Consider the following 20,934-nt stretch of genomic DNA (forward strand, 5'->3'; position numbering starts at 1 on the left):
AGCAACCTACATTTCTTTCTTAAGATTTTTTTATGATAGTTCTCCGCAGTGAAATGCAACCCTCAAAAAAAGAAAAAAATCATGAAAATGAATCTGATTCCAAAACAAAGATTCCATTTTCATGCAACATAACACAAACGTACCCCAGATTTCCCTACACATTCTCGGCTTAGCTGTCAATTTTTTCTGTAATTTTGTGTGTAGTGTTTTGTCAAAAATTGAGTTTTTACACATGAAAAGTGGATTTGCTAAAGGAAAATTAGGGCAATTGAGAAAAGTGCTTTCAAAACATTATCTGTGCAAAGTGTAAAAATACCCCCAGAAGCAATTAAAAGCAACAAAAGCAAAACTCCACCTACAACACTTCAAACAAACCTACAATTTGTGCAAAAAAGGGCAGATTTTCTTTGGATTAATTCAACTTTTCCTTCACATCTCATCCGATTTTACCTTCCAACATTAATGTAAGTTTATGCTGTTTATATGTCTCTATTTATGTGGCAGAACTATGTATTTCAGTGCTAAAGACATTAAATCTCTCTACAAAGCATTAATTGAAAAAAATAGGGTATTACTTACTTATTATGTTGTTTTTTTTATGTTGAGATTTTCTCTCTCTCAAAATTGTAGTTATTGCTTTGGGATTGTACCTACGGTGAAATATGTGAAAATGAGGAAAACTCATTTGAAAGGTGTCTCAAATTCATTTTCATTTTGTCATATAAAATCTCTATACAATCCCTCTCATATTAAAATAAAAAGCAATGATTTCCCAATAAAGGCGTTTCTGCGCGTTGCAAATGCATTTTTCACTTGCAACAAACACAAGACTTTTTTATTTTTGTCTCTGTGTTGTCAACCGAGTGAAAAACAAAAAGAACTATTAAAAGAAAATTCAAGAAGAGCTAAAAAAAAACATAATCAATGTGGTTGTATTATTATTTTGTTTGCTCAAATCAAACATTGATGTGTATCAATACAAGGAGTATTTATCACCTTTTCCGTGTTATAAAGACTCAATCATTCACTTCTTGGAAAATCGTAAAGAATTCCTGGAATGTCAGGAAAACTTTTTACAAAACAAAAATCATAGTGAGTCATTGATTATTTGACTCATTCATTGAAAACGTTCGGCTGTCACAAAATTGATCTTAGTAGGCTTTTCTTACTCATTTTCTTGTGATTAATTTATTAAAATTAATTTCTTTATGGGGATTCTCTAAAAAAAATTGATAGATATGCTTTCATTACCTTCTTATGTATGTCAGTGGCGTAGCCAAGAAAAGTCTGAGGTGTCTGATCACCTAAAAAAATCTTCAAAAAATTCATTTAGAGATTGAATAAAAAATTTTTTCAGCCTAAAAATTTATTTTAAAAAATGTTTTAAAGGATTTTCAAACGTTTTGAAAGAAAAAAATCGAACGTTTGGAAAGAAACGTTAAGCCTATGTCAGATGATAATGTCTAAATTTTGCAAGATCTGCAATTTAGCTCTTAAAATAAATGTCAAACGTTAGAAATGAATAAATTGTCAAAAGCTGCAAAAGTCAGCTGTCAAAATAGACATTAAGACTTGAAGGACACGAATTTATAACCTCAAACTTTGACCTAAATTTTCTTTCAAAAAGAAAACGTTTTTCCAAGTTTTCTTTCGACGAACTTGTAGTAATTCAAGTCGTTTACACATAGATGTAGAATTTATCATTAATTTAAGTTTTATAGGCTTAATTCTGTAACGATTTAAAAAGTTTTATTGGCAGCGATTGCCAGTTTTGTCCTCCTAGTGTTATACACGCTAAATATTACAATATTGCACAGCATTTCAATTCATTTTTATCTTTAAAAAAATATAGGGCTCTCCATTCTCCTTTAAAAAATTCTGACTACACCTTATGTACCTACTACTCCTTATCAAAGAATTAAAAAAAAAAATGCAATGAGTATGTAGGTATTTTATCAGTGTGAAAGATGATAAATCATAAGATCATTAACCCTTTAGAAGTGAATATAAAATAACATTTCATTTTATTGTACAGAAAACTAGTATAGATAGGGGAATGTGGTCCAATTCAGACCTTAAAACGTCTGTTAATCATCATTAAATAATAAAGATGTCCAAATTAGACCACACTCCCCTACATATTACATAGAAATGGAAGAAAAATTTTACTTAATATTTTCTTATGCTATACATTTTATTATTTATTTATTTTTATCAACATGCGATTATTGCGATTATTGCAACTTCCATAATGGAAGAAAAAAAATTTCTAGGCCAATGATGCGTGTATAAATTGTAAATTAGATGGTGTCGACAGCATATTATATGAGAAAAATATCAATTAAATTAACGCTTATGAGTGCGTTAGATTTAATAAAGAGCGGAGATCACTATTTTGGTAGTTTGTATGACAATTTCCTGTGCGGGTCTCTCTGTTACTAAATCATTGCCTATGTAATCACTGTCGTCACATATATGTTGTTACTATCAATATAAATCAATTTTTTAATCTTTCTAATGAAAGGGCATAATACATTGAAAAAAAAATTAAAAAATTCTATTATTTTGAGATAATAATTTAAGGTTATCAGCTCTGTGTATAGTTGGGCACTGTTGCTATGCAAATTGTTTTTAAAAAAAAATGTCAGGAACTAGCAGCTTTTTTTTCTGTGAAAGATATTCTTATCACAGTATTGCCGAAAATAAATTAGCCCATAATTTTCAAAGTTATTACTATATAGGGAAATGATAAGGGGCAAATGAAATAAGAACCATTTGATTTCCTTGAAGTATACACAACAAAGAGAGATTAAAGTGCATGATCTTTCGTATTATTTGACTTATAATAAAATTTTCACAATGTGCTCAATTCGACGATATTTCATTTATATACATACACGTTATTTATTGCTCACATTAACATTTAGATGGCTCAATGTAATTTTTGAGTCATCATGAATTTATTGTTTTGCAATAATATTAGAAGTTGAATACAGGTTCAAAATGATAAAATTTTCAATTTGACTTTTTTAAAAATTACATAAATCATGCGACAAATGATTATGTTGAATTAGAAAAAAAATCATGCTTGATGTACAGAAGAAGATAGGGGAAAGCGGGTCAAAAAAAAGTCACTCAAGTGTTTGTAAATCTTCAAAATATCATTCATTTTTCATTGAATAATGCAATTATTTTAATGAATTTTTGGGCCAATAGAAGTATTTTTTGTATTTTAATTTACTGAACAGAACAAATGAATTAATACAGTTTACTACTAAAAGAATAAATGATTTTAAATTAATTTTCTTTTAACCCTTTGAGATTCCTACCTTAGGTCATACGTACGTATAGACCCGAACTCGAAGCATTTTATTTCTCCAAATTTTTATGAATTATTTTTAAAAGTTACAAATGCATTAATTTTACGTAGAATTGTGATAAGAAGTGTGCCATATTTCAATGTTTCTGTGTTTCACGTGGACGCGAAAGGGTAAATTTTTTAATCGATGGAATCAAAAATAGAATTAAAAATACAATAAGTTCTTCTGTAAACTTCCAACTATCCATCTTTCTGGAAAAAAAAATACTTTTCGAACTTTAACCCTAGTGTGACTCTTTTTTGCCCTGCTTTTCTCTACGGAGAAAGAGAGAGAGAGGCACACAAGAAGAAAAATTAAATTAATGCCTCTTTTACTATATTTATAGGTCCGTAAATGTTGTGAAATTTCACAATGGACACATTGCAAGTTGGTTCACAAAGTCAAACAACTGGAAGTAGCAAGACATCTAGTCGAGCAGCATCACCGTGTCGTTCTGACCAAAGTAATTGTTAGTTAGTGGCCTTATTATGGCCTAATAGAGAATAGTGTTTTAGTAACAAAACAAGACAACACAACATAATTCGTTTTCACTTCTCATCTTGCCTTAATTTTTTTTTTAGTTTTTGTTCTCCTTAATTTCGTTTTTTTTTTGTCTAAATTTCTTTTTAAAAGTGCTTTAGCTTTTTTTCTACCTACATGAACTTACGTCAATTTTGCTCTATTTTTCTGACAAAATACTGAATACTCAGCAGCAATACTGTTACACATTACACGCTCATTTATTTTCAATTGAACTACAAAAGAAATGAAAAAAAGAAAAACTGATTTAAAAAAAAAACTCCAAGTAAATAACATTTTTACAAAAACAAGACGGTGGTGCTTGGGATGAAGCGACTGATGCAAATTGCCTATAGTTTAATTGTTTTAGGTATTGTATTATTTCCTTATTTCTTTTTTTTTTCATCATCTTTTGTCCAATATATTGTGTTATTTGTGTGTGTGTCAAACATTTTGTATACATTTCATCGCATTTTCTTCTTCATTCTAACAAAACGTCTCATCGTGCACAGAACATAAGAAAAAGAAATGAAATGAAAACACTTAATAGAATATTGCAGTGAAGAAAAAAAGAAATATCTGTGTGTAAAGAAAAAAAGAATCTGAGAATAAGAATTTCCCTATTCCCGCACATCCTCCAATCAACTACCTACGAAAATAACAAGTGTCCAGAGACCGTGAAACGACTGATTCTGCCACGGGCGGGGGAGGAATGCGCTTCAGTAGGAACCAGAGTCCGTCCACGCATAGGCGCAGCAGAGAGAGAGATCGTGGCGGTGCAGATAAACAAGTACAACAGAGAGAAATTGAGAGTAGCACGGAAGATCGTGGCAATATGACGGCAGAACATCATCATACAGATCTCTTTGATGATTCTCGGTTGTCTGGTGAGAGTTCTTTTTGTATTTGTTTGGATGCTCTTTCCCATAAATAGTTAAATGAATTTCTTTTTGTAGGGACCGAAGAAATTGGTTATCAGACATTTACCAGTACAGAAGACGTCATAGATAGGCAGCCAATGTCCTTTCACAGTGAAGGGCGTCAACATCAAAGGACCAACAGTTGTCAGGCCTTGGATAGACTCAATACCAAAATTGCCTGTACTAAGGAGTCAATTAGGAAGGAACAGACTGCTAGAGATGGTAGAAAATGAAACTTTTTGTTTTCTTTTAGCAAAAATAAACGTTCGAACAATGTTTCAGACAATGTCAATGAGTACCTTAAGTTAGCGGCCAATGCGGATAAGCAGCAACTTCAGCGAATTAAGGCGGTGTTTGAGAAGAAAAATCAAAAGAGTGCCCACACAATATCGCAGCTGCAGAAAAAATTGGAATCATACAGCAAACGTGTGAAGGATCTGCAGTATAGTCAGCGGAGTCAACAGCAGCAGACTCATCAGCACCAGAGTCATCGGCAACCGCGAGAAGTTCTGCGTGATGTTGGTCAAGGCCTCAAGAATGTTGGTGGAAACATTCGCGATGGCATTACGGGACTCGGTGGCTCTGTTATGTCAAAACCACGAGAGTTTGCACATTTAATTAAAAACAAATTCGGAAGTGCTGATAATATTAATCAACTATCCTCAAGTGAGTATTGCCAACAAAGTTTGTACGTTCTTTTAGATACACAATCATTGTTTATTTTAACCAATTTTTGTGCAGGATCATCATTTTTTTTTAAACTTAAAACTGCATGCACTTTTTGCTTTTATATAAATACACAACATTTCCACAAGGGAGAAGAATATTACACTACCTTCTATACTTTTACTTGCATTGGATAGAGTTATTTTGATTTTTTTTAAAGATTTTATATTTCAATTAAACTTTTATCAAACTTCTCTCAACTTTCTCCACAACACACATAATTTATGAATTTTTCACATTTTGTTTTAGTTTTACACAAAAACACAAAGCTTCATATTAGTTTCTCTATCTATACATAAAGTTAGAGAAATAATATTACTTCTACAAATTATTTTATTTATTTTTGAATAAAAATCAAATATCAAGTAGTTAACAATCGATGTAAACTTTGTAAAAAAAAAATTATGAGGAGATTGATATCAAAGATTGATGTCTTTGCAGTGTTTTTTAAAAGAAAATAATCACGCTTTATTCTGTTTACACAATGATACATTTATGTACAATTTGTTGTATTTCTCAGTTAAAAAATATCGTTGGTAAATGGGCACTTAAGTGTTGGTAAAGTTGGTAAAATATTTGCAAAATTTTGGTAAAATTTTTTTTGAATCTTTTCTAAAAAAAATTCATTTGGCAACAATAAACATTTTATTGTTGAATTCGTAATAGAAGTGTATCGAAATTGGGTTAAATTCTTTACTAAATCTGCTTTTAGTTAGTTTTTTTTTTCAAAGATTTCTTAAACCATGTTTTTTTTTAAAGACAAGTCTAAGATTTTTAGGCTAGACCAGTATTTAAGCGCTCTGACAACAATTTTTATTTTTTTTTTAAACTCCGCCTCAAATTCTTAGTGCTCTATAGAGTCTAGACCTAACTTATATTTTTCCTTGGGGTCAGGTTGGGCTGAATTTTGGTTCTATCAGAAAATGTATTCAGCTCCAGTTCAACCTAAAAACTAAATAAAACCTTATTTTATCCGTAAAATCTACCCTAAAACGTTAATGCCAAACCCAATTAAGGAAAAGCAATCACACTTAAGTGAAGAAAAAATAGTTACTTGGTTTAAGAACGTACATATATTAAGCCAATTCTTAGTAGTGAATTTCACCCTAAAATAACAAAATTTTACCAAATATATATTTTTTTAAATTATTTTTACTATTTTATTGCACATTATTGTAACTTTGATAACACAAAAAGTAATGAATACCACCGCATTTATATAAATGTACATAATATGATTAATGTCTATACTACATGTGTGTATATGTAGTATCTTGTGTGGTCTAGTGATGTTTCACTTTTTCTTATCACACCAATCACAAAGTTAAAAAGAAAAAAAACAAAAATTGAATTTGTTTGCTAATCGAAAAGAACTAATGAGAGGTACAGTGAGTCGTGCAAAGAGATTCGGAGTGTGTTGGGAAGAAGGTAAAATATGTTCAAATGGTATCAACAGCGGATGGTGGATCGAATTCCTCTTCAATTTTCCGCTGTTTTGCCACAAATCTGTGCTGCCCAAAGCACGAACGTATGAGAGAGGTTGATACAAGTAAGTTAAGGCAACAACAACAAAAAATTAATGAAGAAATCTGCTAATTAGGTAAAGAAAAAATCCCACTGCAAAATCAAATTTCTAATACAAAATTTTATCAGTTTTATTTTTAATTCTTCTTTTGTGTGGCTAATGATAGAAAAAAAATGATAAAATGGGTACGCATTAAAGTATTTTCTGCTTGTTTCTTCATGTGCATGTGTGTTTGTACATAAATATGCTGTTCACACTCCAACATGAAATATTAATTTTATGGAGAATATTCAATTAAAGCCTGGTACACAGATCCCGAGCTCAATACCCTGAATCTGGCTGGGATGGAGTCACAATCGCAACATGGTGCTGGTGGAACATCAACACCCAATAACACTATGATTGTTACGATACCACCTACAAATCAGGCCGGAGGGGGTGGCAGTGGAAAGTTCAATAGTGAAAATGACAGCGAGTGCAGCAGTGTTACAAGTGATAGTTTACCAGCTGGGTGAGTTTTTTGTAAATGATCCATCCTGGCTTGAACATGGAACGTTTCTTAAGCAAGGCCTAAGTTTTTTTTTTAAATTAAACTTTAGTGTTTTCTAAAGTAGACTAATGTTTGCTAGGCTCAGATAGGTCAGACCTTTAAGAAGGATTCTGTCTCAATTCTACTCGATCTAACCTTAATACACTAAAAGTCTGACATTATAAAGCTTAGTAAAAATAGTCTAATTTAATAAAATTGGAATAAAGCCTAAAAAATTAAAACCCAATAAAAAACCTTAAAGCAAGCCTAAAAATTAAGGTCTGATTAAGTTTTATTATTTTTTTTAGCCTATCTTAAAAAACCAAGGCCTCGCATAAGAAACTTCAGTCTAACTTAAAAAATAAATTCTAAATTAAGAAGACTCGAGTCTAGTCTTAAAAAGCTAGCTTGAAGAATTAAAACTTAAGAAAAAAGAACTTTAATCAAGCCTAAAATCGAAATCCTGATTTTAAAAAACTTAAGCCAACAGTAAAAGACTAAGGTCCAGCTTAAAAAACTTCAACCTAAAAATAAATCCATTTTTTAAGTAAACTTAGGCTTAGCCTAAAAGCTTAAGCTGAACTTGAAAGAAGAAAGAAAAAACTAAAGCGAAATCTAAAATCTAAAGTCTGATTTAAGAAAATTTAAGCCTAGTCTAAAAACTAAAGCTTGACTAAGCATACTTTTAAAACCATAGGCCTAACTTTAAAAACTTTAAACTGACTTAACAAACTAAAGCTGATCTTAAAAAAACTCTTTCTAACATTAAAAACTTCAGTTTGATTTAGGAAAACTTAGGCATGACTAAGGAAATTTAGCCCAAACTAATTATTATCTGGTTTTAACCTATAGATCTGGTAAGAACCAGCTGGGAGCAAATGCAGTTCTACTCAAGGCAATTATTGGAGAATTGCAAGAGCGTAGGGATGAATGTGAGAAATTACGTGAAAAAATGGATCGTTTTGAGACGATGCAAAAGGAAATGTCTGACTTAGCGTTGGCTCTTGAGTCTGAGCGTTACCGTGCTGAGCGTCTTGAGGAGCAAATAAATGATCTGACAGAATTGCATCAGAATGAGATTGAAAACCTCAAACAAGCCATGGCGGACATGGAGGAAAAGGTTCAATATCAAAGTGATGAAAGATTGAGGGATGTCAATGAAGTTCTTGAAAATTGTCAGACAAGGGTAAGTTTTTTTTCGAATTTTTTGGGGAAGGAAAAAAGGATAAATTTCTTTGTCTTTTCCTTAAATAGATATCGAAAATGGAACACATGTCTCAGCAGCAATATGTTACCGTGGAAGGGATTGACAATTCCAATGCTAGAGCACTTGTTGTTAAACTTATTAATGTTGTCCTCACAGTCCTTCAAGTAATTCTCCTTTTGGTGGCAACTGCAGCAGGAATAATAATGCCATTTTTGAAAACGAGGTACATCCCCCATTTTTTCTTCTAATTCCAAAAATTCCTTTAATAAAAAAGGCAAAATTTGTTTTTTTTTTTTGTAGAGTTCGTGTCCTCACAACTGTCTTCTTCATCTTAGTCACAATGTTTGCAATAAGACAATGGCCAGATGTGAGAGATATTGGTTCTCACATTGTGCGACATTTAAAGGAATCCTTGTTGAATAAACATGTGTAGAAAAGATTTAGAATTTATTTAAAAAAAAGAAGATATAAGATCGTTGTTATTAAGGTATAAATGGTGGTCATTATCCTGTGATCATTTAAAACATTTCCGGGTCTTTTTTTCCACAATTATATCTCAATTAATTAATTTTCATTGAACTGTGTATAGATTTTATATTAAAAAGAAATTAGCAGTTAAAAATAAATAAATAAATAAAAAAAGGAAGGTGACTGTTATATAAAATATTTATATCTATATATAAATACAACAAGGATACGAGAGAAATGTAAGAAGAAAAAAATATTATAAGTAGAAACAGAAAATGTAAATGTTAAAGAAGGAAATTAGGTAGTAGTTAATGTGGTAAAGGCTGAAGAGAAAATTTCGCAGTAGAAGAAAAGCATAAAACATTAATCTTTATGTTTTATGTTATTCAATTTGAGGCTCTTACACCAAAACGAAGAGAGATAGATATGATCCATTATAGTTTTCAATGGATAAAAAAGAATGGGGGTCATATGAGTGAGATAATAATGTATGTAAGTGTAGAAAGAAAAGTAGATAGAAAGCAAATCATAAATTCGCTCAAATCATTTTGTAAAAAAAATATAAAAATCATGTAAATAATTTAAAATGTAATAATCATTCTAAAATAGAGTACATAATAAAAGAAAAAAATCAAGAGCTACAGACAGATATTCTTAGGCCATCAACGAAAATAATCATACCTATCTATATAATAAAGAAAGGATTTCTCCCCGTCTTATTTAAATACTTTAAAGAAAGTAAAAAAAAAATGAGCTAAAAATTGCTTTTTGTGTGGGTAAAGCAAAAATCCTTCTTAGATAAGAATAAAGGATGTAATATTCCGCAAATTTATTGTTTCAGGCGCAAGATTTTCTTTTTATATTCAAAAGTTTTTTTTCTTTAATATATTTCTTAGCAATTTGGCACGCTTTATGTAAAAAAAATGGATCCTAAAAATCACACATAGCAAAAAAAATTGAATTGTAAAAGAATGATCAAGTGATTATAAAAAAAAATATCAGAATTTCAAAGATATAGGAGTTGATTCTGGCAAAAATCTTTTCTTTTTCTTGCAAAATAAAAGATTTTGACAGTTGAAATTTTTAAATTTTGTTCTATTGTCGTTACACTAAAGAAAAAGAAACAATCAAAGAGATCATGAAAAGTGATTTTCTTTAACCAAAAAGAAAAACACGATTAAAGAACAAAAAAAATAGTTAAAATCTTTTAAGATGATTTGTAAGAAAAGAAAAGATTTTTAACAGAATCCATCCCATATTATTAATTTTAGGAATATCCTATTTTGGCAAATAAATTTTTATATATTTTAAGTTTATATTGTGGCTATTGAGGTGTTTATAAACGTTGGTATACCAATCAAAGTTTTAGTAGAAAGCACTTGTAAACTTTTCAATTCAAACTATATTTAGAGAATAAATTATTAGAAAGTAAAAATATTGGCAGACAGGTTTATAAAAAAAAAAGAAAATTGGGAAAATTGTTTACGAGGTGACAAGAAAAGAAATTCCATGAAAATCGTGACAAAAATAATAAAGAATATTGAAAAGTTAATAAAAAAAATAATTTCTTTTATTTTTCGTAAATTTTTTTGCGTTTTCTCTTTGCATAAAAGGCGAATTTTGCATACTTTCAGGAGTTTTTAGCATAAAATTGGCTGCGGCTGTCTCTTTCGCACGAATTTTATGTAAACGCGATGTTTCATCTCACTCTCTGAAAATCTCTGTGGTGGATGCCCTAACCTCACTATCTTACAAAGCCGGAAAAGGTGGAAATTTTATTTTATTGATTTTATTCACGTCCAATTGTCCCATTTTCCACTGAAGAACCGCAAAGATTTTATTACTTGGTGAGTATAATTATTTCAATGTCTGGGAAATTCATTTTTATTGCCAAAATGCGCACAATATTGAGGTTTTCTTCGTCTTTCTATCACCGTATTCCAGGAACAATGTCAGATGTTGAGAAAAACATTACAACAGACTCAAGCGATGACGAAGATTACAAACCAGAGGAGAACAATTCAGATGCCGTGGAGGATGAGAGTGATTGTTCCGATGGATCTGATGGTGATGATGCCGTGAGGAGCAAGGGGAAGAAGCAAACATCACGGAGGAAACGACGGAAGAAAGTTGCATTGGAAGCAGAGGAGAGCAAGAGTGACAAAGAGGAGGAAAATGATAAATCTCTAACAGCTGAAGAAGAGAAAGAACGTGCTGATGCTCTTTGGGCAAACTTCTTGAGTGACGTCGATCCACCACCAGGGAAAGCTGATGCATCATCCACTGATGTAGCCACCACCACAACGGCAAACGAGGCTAAATCTAAGAATGTTCAACAGGAATCAAATAGCCAAGAAAGACCCAAAAAATTGGCAAAAGTTGAAATTTTTGATTTTGCCGGTGAAGAAGTTAAGGTGCCCGTGGAAAATTCCTCTCAGGCCACTAAGCGACCAGCACAGGGTGCAGTGGTAGCCCGATCAAGTCGTACTAGTGGAGGATTGTCATCTGTTCTTGGATCAATTGGGAAGAAGCCAAAAATTAGTACGTTGGAAAAGACAAAACTCGATTGGGATCGCTTTAAGGCATCCGAGGGCATCGGTGAGGATCTCGAGAGATTCAACAAAGGGAAAGACGGCTATTTGGAGCGTCAAGATTTCCTCGAACGTACAGACTACCGACAATTTGATAGAGAACGCGAAATGAGACAAACAAAACGCAGCACAAGATAAGTCACACGCGCCAAATTTTATCACATTATTGTATTAATCAAACCTTATTCACCCTGTACTTACTTGATCCAGGAGAAAAAAAGAAAGAAAAAACACGTAAAGAAATTCCTATTCTCATTCACAAGAAAAAAATGTAGGTAGGTAGCACATGTACGAGAAAAGTTGGAAAAATACTCAATAAAACCGTCAATGATAAGACAATTCCACTTTGCCACCTTTCAATCAATATTAATATTATTTTTTTCTTCTTCACATTTAGAGTTTAAGAGCCCCGAATTCTGTTGATAAGCAAAAATGTTTTTTCTCTCTTTTATTTTTAATGTATGTATGTTACAACGAAATGGAATTTATTGAGAGAATAATAAAATATCCCATGAATGATAATAGTAAGAAAATATTTTTGTTTTTCATTCATGCGAAAATTGTACGCACTAGCAGCGTATGTAGCACGGGATTTTCTAATTCATAATCAACTAATACATAAAATACATAATACGTAGATATGTTACACATAATAAAGCATAATAATGACGTAAAAACATTGGATTTTTTATTATTCAAATTCCCTATTTTTTTTATGTTGCTTTAGCTTTAACCTTCACATTGCCATAAGGGGTAGATGATCGACCCCAGAGCAATATTTTCAGAGCTATTGAGCCCTAATTTTGAAAGGTTTAAACTCAATCTTTTGGAAATAAGTTCCTTGACTGTCTTGAGAATATTCTGTAAAAGTTTTAGGTCGATCCGACCATCAGAAAAAAAAATTATGAACAAAAATGTCAAAAGTAGATAAATTCAAAAATTGGCATAACGGTTATTTGTTAGATGTTTTGTTCTAATTTTCATGGATTTTCCCATTTTCCTCCATGAATATATCAACAATTTACGTTTTACTGATCAATCTCAATGCCTAAAAAGTAAAAACAAGAGCTTTAAGTTGCTGGAATACGAGTTTTCGTGAAAAAATCTTTACTTGATCGCTTAGAAAATTTCTTGAAGAGAAATCAATTTTTTACTCTAAAATGGACAAAAGACTTCTTAGAGTTTGCCACGAAGTCAAGAAAAACCTCGTCTGACATAAAAAAAATATTATTTGATTTGAGAAAAAATTCTATGGGGTTAGTCACGTACCCCATGGCAATGCGCGTGAGTATTTTAGTCTCCCCAGCGTACAGAGGGTTAAATTAATTTTAACAAAAGAATTATCCTTTTAGAATAAATCATAGAGTAAAGAAGAAAGACAATTGATTTCTTTCTGTTTTTTTTTCCTTTCTTTTTAATTTAATTTATTTTCTTCAAACAAGGGAAATCTATTTGCAATAAATTTGATAATCAGAGCATTGATGGATTGATTTGTTGTTAACTACATTTTGCCAATTTTGCGGTAAACAACAACGTGACCAGAGTATGATTGAATTTATCTCTGTACAAATATAGATCTACACAAAACCTTATTTTTTTATTCCTCTATATAGCTATATAAGACGCAAAGTTTAAAAGAAAAATAAAACATTGTACTAGAATGAGTACAAATAGATTGGAAAATGTGGAAGAAAAAATCTTACAGCAAAACGTGAGAGGCTCGTCAACTTATCACACATATAAAGAAGCTCGCTGTTGGTAATAAAATATTTTTAAACGTTACAAGGCATTTTATTAATCTTATTAATCATTCCCTGATTGATTCGTCGAACAGCAGAAGCGCGTTAACAACAAGACTAAATGAAAAGAAATTTGCTAGTTTAACTTGTTTTTCCATCTCGTTTTCAATTTACTGGTGCGGTATGTATAAGAAATTGCGCTAATTATAGCATGTTTTGCAAATAATATGCAACTTATTTTTTTTTTCTAAAATCATTTTATCAACCTACAAGATTTAATTGCTACCTATACGAGCATAAAGTACTTGCCATATTTATACCTATTCCGTAACATAGATTGATTTTAAAGAAAAAAATCTAAAAGACAAATTATATTATGCAAAATGTTAATAACTACACTCAGGAATTGTTTTATGAATATTCTATGCTGTTTTTCAGAATTTTCTTCAATCAATAAATTTTCTAAGATTTATCATGGAATTTATCCCTTGGAGGATATTACTGACCAAAGTGGCTAATTTTACATTTTTTAAATCGTCACAGAATAAAAAATCTCTTAAAAATCATGATAATTTCAACATTTGTGTTCCATTCAATTCAACATCGTTGAAAGAAAACTCTGAAAAACTATTTCTTTTAAGAGAAAATGAAGATCAAGATTTTAAGGTTAGAAACCTCGATCCTCCGAGTGTTAAAGGAGCCTATTCAAGCTTTTAAATGTGCTAAAAGAATTGTCCCGAAGAGGACTTAAATATCAGGAGCTTATGACAAAGCGATAGGAAGAGCTGAATGCAGTCTAAAAGATAATGCGGGTCAAAATTGTTTTCTCTAATTAGAGCAACAACCATATATGCCTGAATAGGCTCCTTTACGGGAGACGGTTTTTAGATAATTTTCATTTAGTTTTTTTTCATATTAGTAGGATTTTCTCTACCTGCAATTTTAACAGTAGAAATGACATTTAAGTCAGAGTTTCATAAGTAAGTAAAATTGCGTTAAAAATTGCAAAGAAAATCACGCCAAAAAATTAAAACAAAGAAATGGCATAAAAGAAAGAAAATGATAAAGAATGTTTGGCATAAACGTTATATATTTTTATGGATGTTTAAACATTATCTTGTATGTAGGATATACCAAATTGTATTGTTTCTTAAAATTTTGTCTACTTTCTTTCTTATATTTATTTGTAAATGAGAAGATGATAACAATTAGATGTGGAAGAAGTCAAAATTCTTATTAAATCTTATGTTTTTATTTTCCATGTATACAGACGCGATAATGCTGCGTAAAGGAAGTCAAAATCAGCATTGTATATAGGTACCTACCTACCTATACCTTCTTTACTTTAATTTATTTGTGGAGAGGTACAAAAAAAAAGAATTATGTCCATATAAAAATGCAAAATCAGGTTGAACAAAATTGCCAATAAAATGCTGCCTAAAGAGAATGCAGAATGCATTCCAAAAAAAAAAGAAGAACATAATATAAGCAGCTCTTTAAGCTCATTAAACCATTAACAGATAATGTGGGAAACAAGATGCAATCTGTGGAATTTCTGAAAACCTGCGTGGATGCGATTCGGATCGTTTTGATTGGCCATCATCAACTTATAGGTATCTATATCAGATTATTTATGTATGCTGGAAGAATTACTTTTTTTTGCTTCTGTGAGAACCACGTATTCTTTAAACAAGGCAACAATATTTGGTTACTTTTCGATTATTTATTTCATTAAAATAAATTCTTGAAAAGGAGGAATTCATATTAACCGTTTTCTTTGTTTTCTTCCAATAAAACCTTTAGGTATCATTAGAAATTAAATATTTTAAGTACAAGTTTATTTGGGTTTTTATGACTTAAATTCTTCTTTTTTAATAAAAAGAGTTCAAAAAATCCCTCAGATTCTATTCTCATTTGATGAAATAAAAGGTATGAGAAAAAGAATGAAAATAATAGATTTATGTTTAAGGGTGAGGCACTTTTTGCATTATCCCTTGTAAGATCTGTTATTTTTAATTTTAAAATTTCACTTCATTTTTCTCTTTAAAAGAAAATGTTTTAAAAACATTTCTTTCAACAAGCTTGAAGTTAAATTCTTTCCGTTTAAGTATCGATGAAGAATTTATCAGGATTGGTTAAATAGATTTCCTTTTTTGTCGACTTTAAGAATCAATTTGGCCACGAACGACCAGCAGAATCTTTCAAGGGTTAAATGGAATATTTCTAAAAGAATTTCTAAATAAAATATTAGTTTGTTTTATACAGGAAAATCTTAGAAAACTTTTGACTAATTTTGCAAATATGCGGAAATTCTTCATCGCAAAACTTTTAAAGCTTCTCTCCATAGAGGCAATGTTCTCCATATGTATTAAAATTTTGACAAAAAAATTGAAATATTTTTTTCCCAAAGACAATTCATTATCTCGTCTGCCCTATGGGTGTGAGAATTAAATATATATGAGAAGACTCGTGTGTGCATGATTTCTTTGCTGAGTAATCTCTGTATATAACAATTCAGCTCTACTTTGCAAAACATGCCACGAGCATGAGAGTGAGATAGACAATGATAAAGAGGGAGAAAGGCAAACAAATTTTCAATCTTGGCAATTTTCTACCCATAGTGGCAGTTTAATTTTGTACTTCGTATCGATTAAAAGTGCGGTGTTCGCTCCCTGCTGGACTAAAAGAAATATTTTTCTTTGCTGGCATCAATCACGAATTTTATTAATTTTTAGCTCTTTGTCAAAAAGGAAATTTTTATATAAAGAAAAGTGATTTTTTGATAAGAAAAATAAAGAAAATCTTGCAAAGTTAAAAAAGAAATAAGATCAAAAAGGAAAAGAAAGTCGTGTGCGTGCATCTTGAAAGTGACCTCAAAGCTGTAAAAAAAAACTAGTAAGAGAAGAAAGGTAAAGTGATAATTTTTCGTGATCATTTTCTTAAGTATTAGAGATAATATTGAATAGCTTCGCATAATCAGTAGCAAATAATACGCTGGAAATAAATAAATATGACTGTACCGTACAACATACATTGTAGAGATTTAATCAAAGGGTAAAAGTGCACGTAAAAACAGTAAATATGAGAGATCTCTTTTCGTTAAATTTCATTTACTTCCACTCTCAGTTTTTTTTTGTTATTAGATCGTGATGAAAATTATACCTATTTTTGTTTTTCAATCAAATATCTCCTCATGTTGCAAAACATACATCAATTTTAAAAATATTAAATTAAATGAACGCTGTTTCTAAGTACCAACAAGATTAATTTGCGTGGAAATTTTTACTGAGAGGCGCAACAAAATCCTAAACTTTATGGATAACCTTTTGAATTTTCATACTAAAAGATCAATTTGTTTAAATATGTAGTTAATAAATATTTTATTTTAGAGTGAAAACTCAAACAAAACATTTTGAAAAAAATTTTTTTTTTCAAGAAAATCTTGTAAATATTTTGAAAGAAAAATATATAATTATGTTATTGTACATAAAATCATATTTAATTTTTGTTGATGATTTCATTACACATATAAATAGGCGCTCAATTCATTAATCTCGCCTAAAATATGCCTCTAAAAGAAAATAAAATATATTTACTCTCTGAAGAAAAAAATCCGAGTGTTGCTGCGGCAACAAGCCCCCTTTTCTGAATGTTGACGACTGATCTCCCCCCTGGGTGCCAAAGAACCCCAAAAAGGTCACTTCCTACCAATTTTCCCTCCACACCTCTTCTCCACCGAAAAAAAGGTCACATGAGCTGACAATTTGATGCGAACTTATTGCCAAGAGCGAGGTGATAAACTTGCTTGAATTATAATTTGCTTGAATTACCCTCCCATATTACACATGAAATTATCATTTTATATATTTTATTAATATTTTCAAAATTGTTTTCTTTTTTTCTTCTTCAAGATACATTTTTCTACATATTTTTTTTTTGTTATTTTGTATTTTTCATTTTAGACTTATCAATCGCAACAGAAAAGTCCACAGATATTATATTATTTTCACACAAATTTCCCATCATTTTGTGTGTTTGTGACTGACCATTTGAAGTGTGAACTGAACGAATCAACAAGATAGAGAGAAGAAAGTAAGAAGATCAATCTGCACGCACAACAATGTCGTCAACTTTGGCCGAATTGAACAATCTTACGCGCGAGAGAAGACTGCGTGAGTTGACAAAGACCTTCCGTGGCATTGAGAGACCCCTCAAAAATGCAAAAACCGTCGATTCATTGGCTGATTTAATCACCGAATTGCATCGTGTCTTTGAGAAGGATCACGTTAATATTGAGTATGTGAATCATTTGTTGCTGAGCTACAAATCCAACCCTGTTGATTGGATTAAATTTACATCATTCGATAGATTTAGGTGAGAGCTTACATACATATGTACATACATAGTGTTATTACCTGTAATTGCCTGTAATTATGTACATCCTGCAATTTTCTTGGAATTTTATATCCGAAGGAAAAAGAAATTGCGGAAGAGCATGAAGATCGATCGCTCTTTATCTCAATTTTTCTTACTTAATTTATTACATTATGCATGCGTTTACACTGCCAGCCAAAAGTTTCCAGTTTAAGTAAAAAAAAATTGCTGAAAGTTTTTCTTTTCCCAAACAATTGAATAAAATCGATTTTAGGAAGTTTTTGGCACTTCTTGTCTTAATAAACTTTAGCAGCTCTTTTCAAAGTTTTAAAAATTTTTCGTTTTGATCTTTTGCAAATTATCTGTTTTTGCATCGATTTTGACAAATAGACTATCGTTGGAAAGGTAATTTTATTTCCTTTCTGAATCTGATAAATTTCTAAAAATCGGTTAAACGATTCGGTCATAGCAGCCATTTTAGTGGACCCATAGTGAGGAACGTACTATTCAAAAATGAAGTTACTCACTATGGGTTCACTAAAATGGCCGCCACGATCGAACCGCTTGGCCGATTTTTAAGAATTTAGCAGATTTGGAAAGGAAATTAAATTACCTTTCCAAAGACAGTCTATTGTATAAATCGGTACACTAGCGGTCGAGATGCAAGAGGTTGAAGTAAAAACTTGTGAAATTTTGAAAGAAGTTTTTTCGCCTAGTTTTACCAAAATGGATGCCAAATACACCTAAACAGTTCATCCGATTTTTAATAATATACCAGTTTTTGAAAGGTGAGAAATGTTCCTTTCCAAAACTTGTGGATTTTTAAAAATCGGTTTACCACAGCAACTTGAAATTTGCCTTTGAAAATACACCGTTTTTGCTTGCACGGAAATTTTTTAAGGGTTGTGTAGGTTTGCCAAAACGGCTGCTAAAACTAAAACACTTGACCGATTATCAAAATTTCAATGATTTTGAAAAGATGAAAAATCTGTCTTTTCAGTACTACTGAATTTAAATAAAAATAAATCAGGAAATTACAGCTTAAGTAATTTTTACTCGTGAAATTCACCTTCAAAATAATCAATTTTTTCTTACTTGTCCGGAAACTTTTTGCTGGCAGTGTAAATATTTTCCCACATCTCGTGTGCATTGATAAGACCACATACTTATGCGACCCCACGAGTGCTCTCTACACACCGTGGTGAAACACTTAATTTTCTCATTAGAAAATATTATCACAAAAGGCCCTAAAGTGGGTGATTGAAATGATATTGCCGTTTGCAATAATCATAATTGAGACCGCAAAGAGGAATAGATTGATTTATACTATGAGTGGCTTCCTATTGAATCTTGCGTGAAAAGTAAATATACAACACGGTAAATGCTAAAGGAGAATTCCTCTTCTTTTTCAATTTATCAACAAATCAGGTACACACGCAACTTGGTGGATTCAGGAAATGGTAAATTCAATCTCATGATATTGTGTTGGGGCGAAGGACACGGATCGGCAATACATGATCACGCTGATTCGCATTGCTTCATGAAAATGCTAATGGGTGAGCTGCAAGAGGTGCGATATGCCTGGCCCACGAAGAAACTCCAAGAATTGGATGAAGAGGTGACTGCTGACATTGGGATCCTCGATGAGGGAAGTGGCTACAGCAAGGGTGAAGAGCTCAAGGAGATTTCTCGCAAAACTCTCGAGTTCAATGGGGTTTGCTACATTAATGGTAAATTAATTTTAAATCAATTTATATGATAATTATTTGTAAAAACAACAAAATTTTTTTTCAGACACTCTCGGCTTGCACCGTGTTGAGAATCCAAATAATTCCAATGTGGCCGTATCATTGCATCTGTATTGCCCACCATTCGATAGTTGTTCAGTGTTCAATAAGAGCACCGGCAAGAGAACCAGCTGCAATGTAACATTTTGGAGCAAGTACGAGAATGGTCAGCCCAAGTGAATGAGGATATAATTTTTTTTTCTGTAGTTGTTAACTGACGTGATTTTGTTCCATGGAAATAAAATCCTTAACATTAATATTTTTTATGATATTTGTTGTACATAAAAAAGTTGATTTAAGAACTAAAGGTGTATGTGTTTACTATAGGTGAAAAAAAGCTCTTACAATAATTAACTAATGTAAGGTAAAAGTAGAAGAAAATTGCCATTGGCAAGTAATTTTAAATATAGAAGAACAAAAAAGCAAAAATACAAAAATAAATGTAAAACTAATTATGTATAAAAATTAAATGGAAATAAAATCTTAAAAATAATGAAAAAATTATGTACCTACATATTAAATTTCAGTAAAAACCAAACAATTTAAAGCATCTAAGCAATCTAAGGAGAGGTAAGTAATTTAAAGAGAAAGGAGTTTAATCATTTCAATTATATAAAACTTCCTTTTAGTAGAAGGGACCGTTTTAAAAGACAAAGGGTGAAATTGACTAGTCAGAAAGATTTAACGGTTGGAAACGAACGATTGAGATATTCCTTCCTCGTTTAGTCTATTTTAAGAAAGACTTAAAATTTCTTAGGAAAAATTTAAGATTCATTAGTTTTCTTAAGGGATACTTAAGATTTCTTAAGAAAATCAAACAAAATGCATATTTTTTATGATTTCTACAAATTTTGATGCCCGATGGCGACCAGAAAAAAATCATCGAAACATGTATTCATTCAACCCGATTCAGCCTGACTGAAGAAATCTTAAGTTTTGCTTAAGAAAAGTTAAAAATCTTAAATTATTCTTAGGAGATCTTAAGTTTTGTTATTAAGGAATCTTAAGAAATTCATTAGAAAACTTAAGTCTGTCTGACTGGTGTGACTAGTGAATTTCACCTGAAATGATAGAAACTGAAATTTCGGTCAAAATTCAGTTCAAATTATTATTGATTTAGTCCCAGAGCCAATGACTGTGAAAAGAGAATTTCGTGAATGTGAGATTTGTTTTGAGACGTGGTTAAAATT

The 20,934-nt window shown here is 31.1% G+C and overlaps 3 protein-coding genes across 10 annotated transcripts; all 3 read left to right on the forward strand.

Annotated features, from left to right (window-relative positions):
• Positions 1-144: 144 nt before the first annotated feature.
• Positions 145-10,814, forward strand: LOC129792236 (transmembrane and coiled-coil domains protein 2). Of its 7 annotated transcripts, none has more exons than XM_055831098.1 (9): positions 145-464; positions 3,706-3,822; positions 4,544-4,765; positions 4,835-5,020; positions 5,081-5,464; positions 7,350-7,560; positions 8,431-8,764; positions 8,833-9,008; positions 9,086-10,814. In XM_055831098.1, exons 2-9 carry the CDS (start codon positions 3,732-3,734, stop codon positions 9,216-9,218), a joined length of 1,737 nt encoding a protein of 578 aa, XP_055687073.1. In that variant the 5' UTR covers positions 145-464; positions 3,706-3,731; the 3' UTR covers positions 9,219-10,814. The 7 variants fall into 7 exon arrangements, with proteins under 7 accessions (XP_055687073.1, XP_055687074.1, XP_055687077.1 ...); XM_055831099.1 differs by having other exon boundaries at positions 7,362-7,560; XM_055831102.1 differs by having other exon boundaries at positions 159-464; positions 3,706-4,248; positions 4,391-4,765.
• A 151-nt stretch (positions 10,815-10,965) lies between these two features.
• Positions 10,966-12,188, forward strand: LOC129792242 (craniofacial development protein 1). The gene is made up of 2 exons (XM_055831110.1): positions 10,966-11,100; positions 11,198-12,188. The coding sequence occupies exon 2, from the start codon at positions 11,203-11,205 to the stop codon at positions 11,980-11,982; it is 780 nt and encodes a 259-aa protein (XP_055687085.1). The 5' UTR covers positions 10,966-11,100; positions 11,198-11,202; the 3' UTR covers positions 11,983-12,188.
• Positions 12,189-16,207: 4,019 nt separating this feature from the next.
• On the forward strand, positions 16,208-20,245 carry LOC129792246 (cysteine dioxygenase type 1). 2 transcript variants are annotated; one of them, XM_055831121.1, is made up of 4 exons: positions 16,208-16,492; positions 17,546-17,957; positions 19,386-19,687; positions 19,752-20,245. In XM_055831121.1, exons 2-4 carry the CDS (start codon positions 17,704-17,706, stop codon positions 19,922-19,924), a joined length of 729 nt encoding a protein of 242 aa, XP_055687096.1. In that variant the 5' UTR covers positions 16,208-16,492; positions 17,546-17,703; the 3' UTR covers positions 19,925-20,245. The 2 variants fall into 2 exon arrangements, with proteins under 2 accessions (XP_055687096.1, XP_055687098.1); XM_055831123.1 differs by having other exon boundaries at positions 16,208-16,478.
• Positions 20,246-20,934: the final 689 nt, after the last annotated feature.

Source organism: Lutzomyia longipalpis, chromosome 3 (genome assembly GCF_024334085.1).
Source record: "Lutzomyia longipalpis isolate SR_M1_2022 chromosome 3, ASM2433408v1".
Classification (NCBI taxonomy): domain Eukaryota; kingdom Metazoa; phylum Arthropoda; class Insecta; order Diptera; family Psychodidae; genus Lutzomyia; species Lutzomyia longipalpis.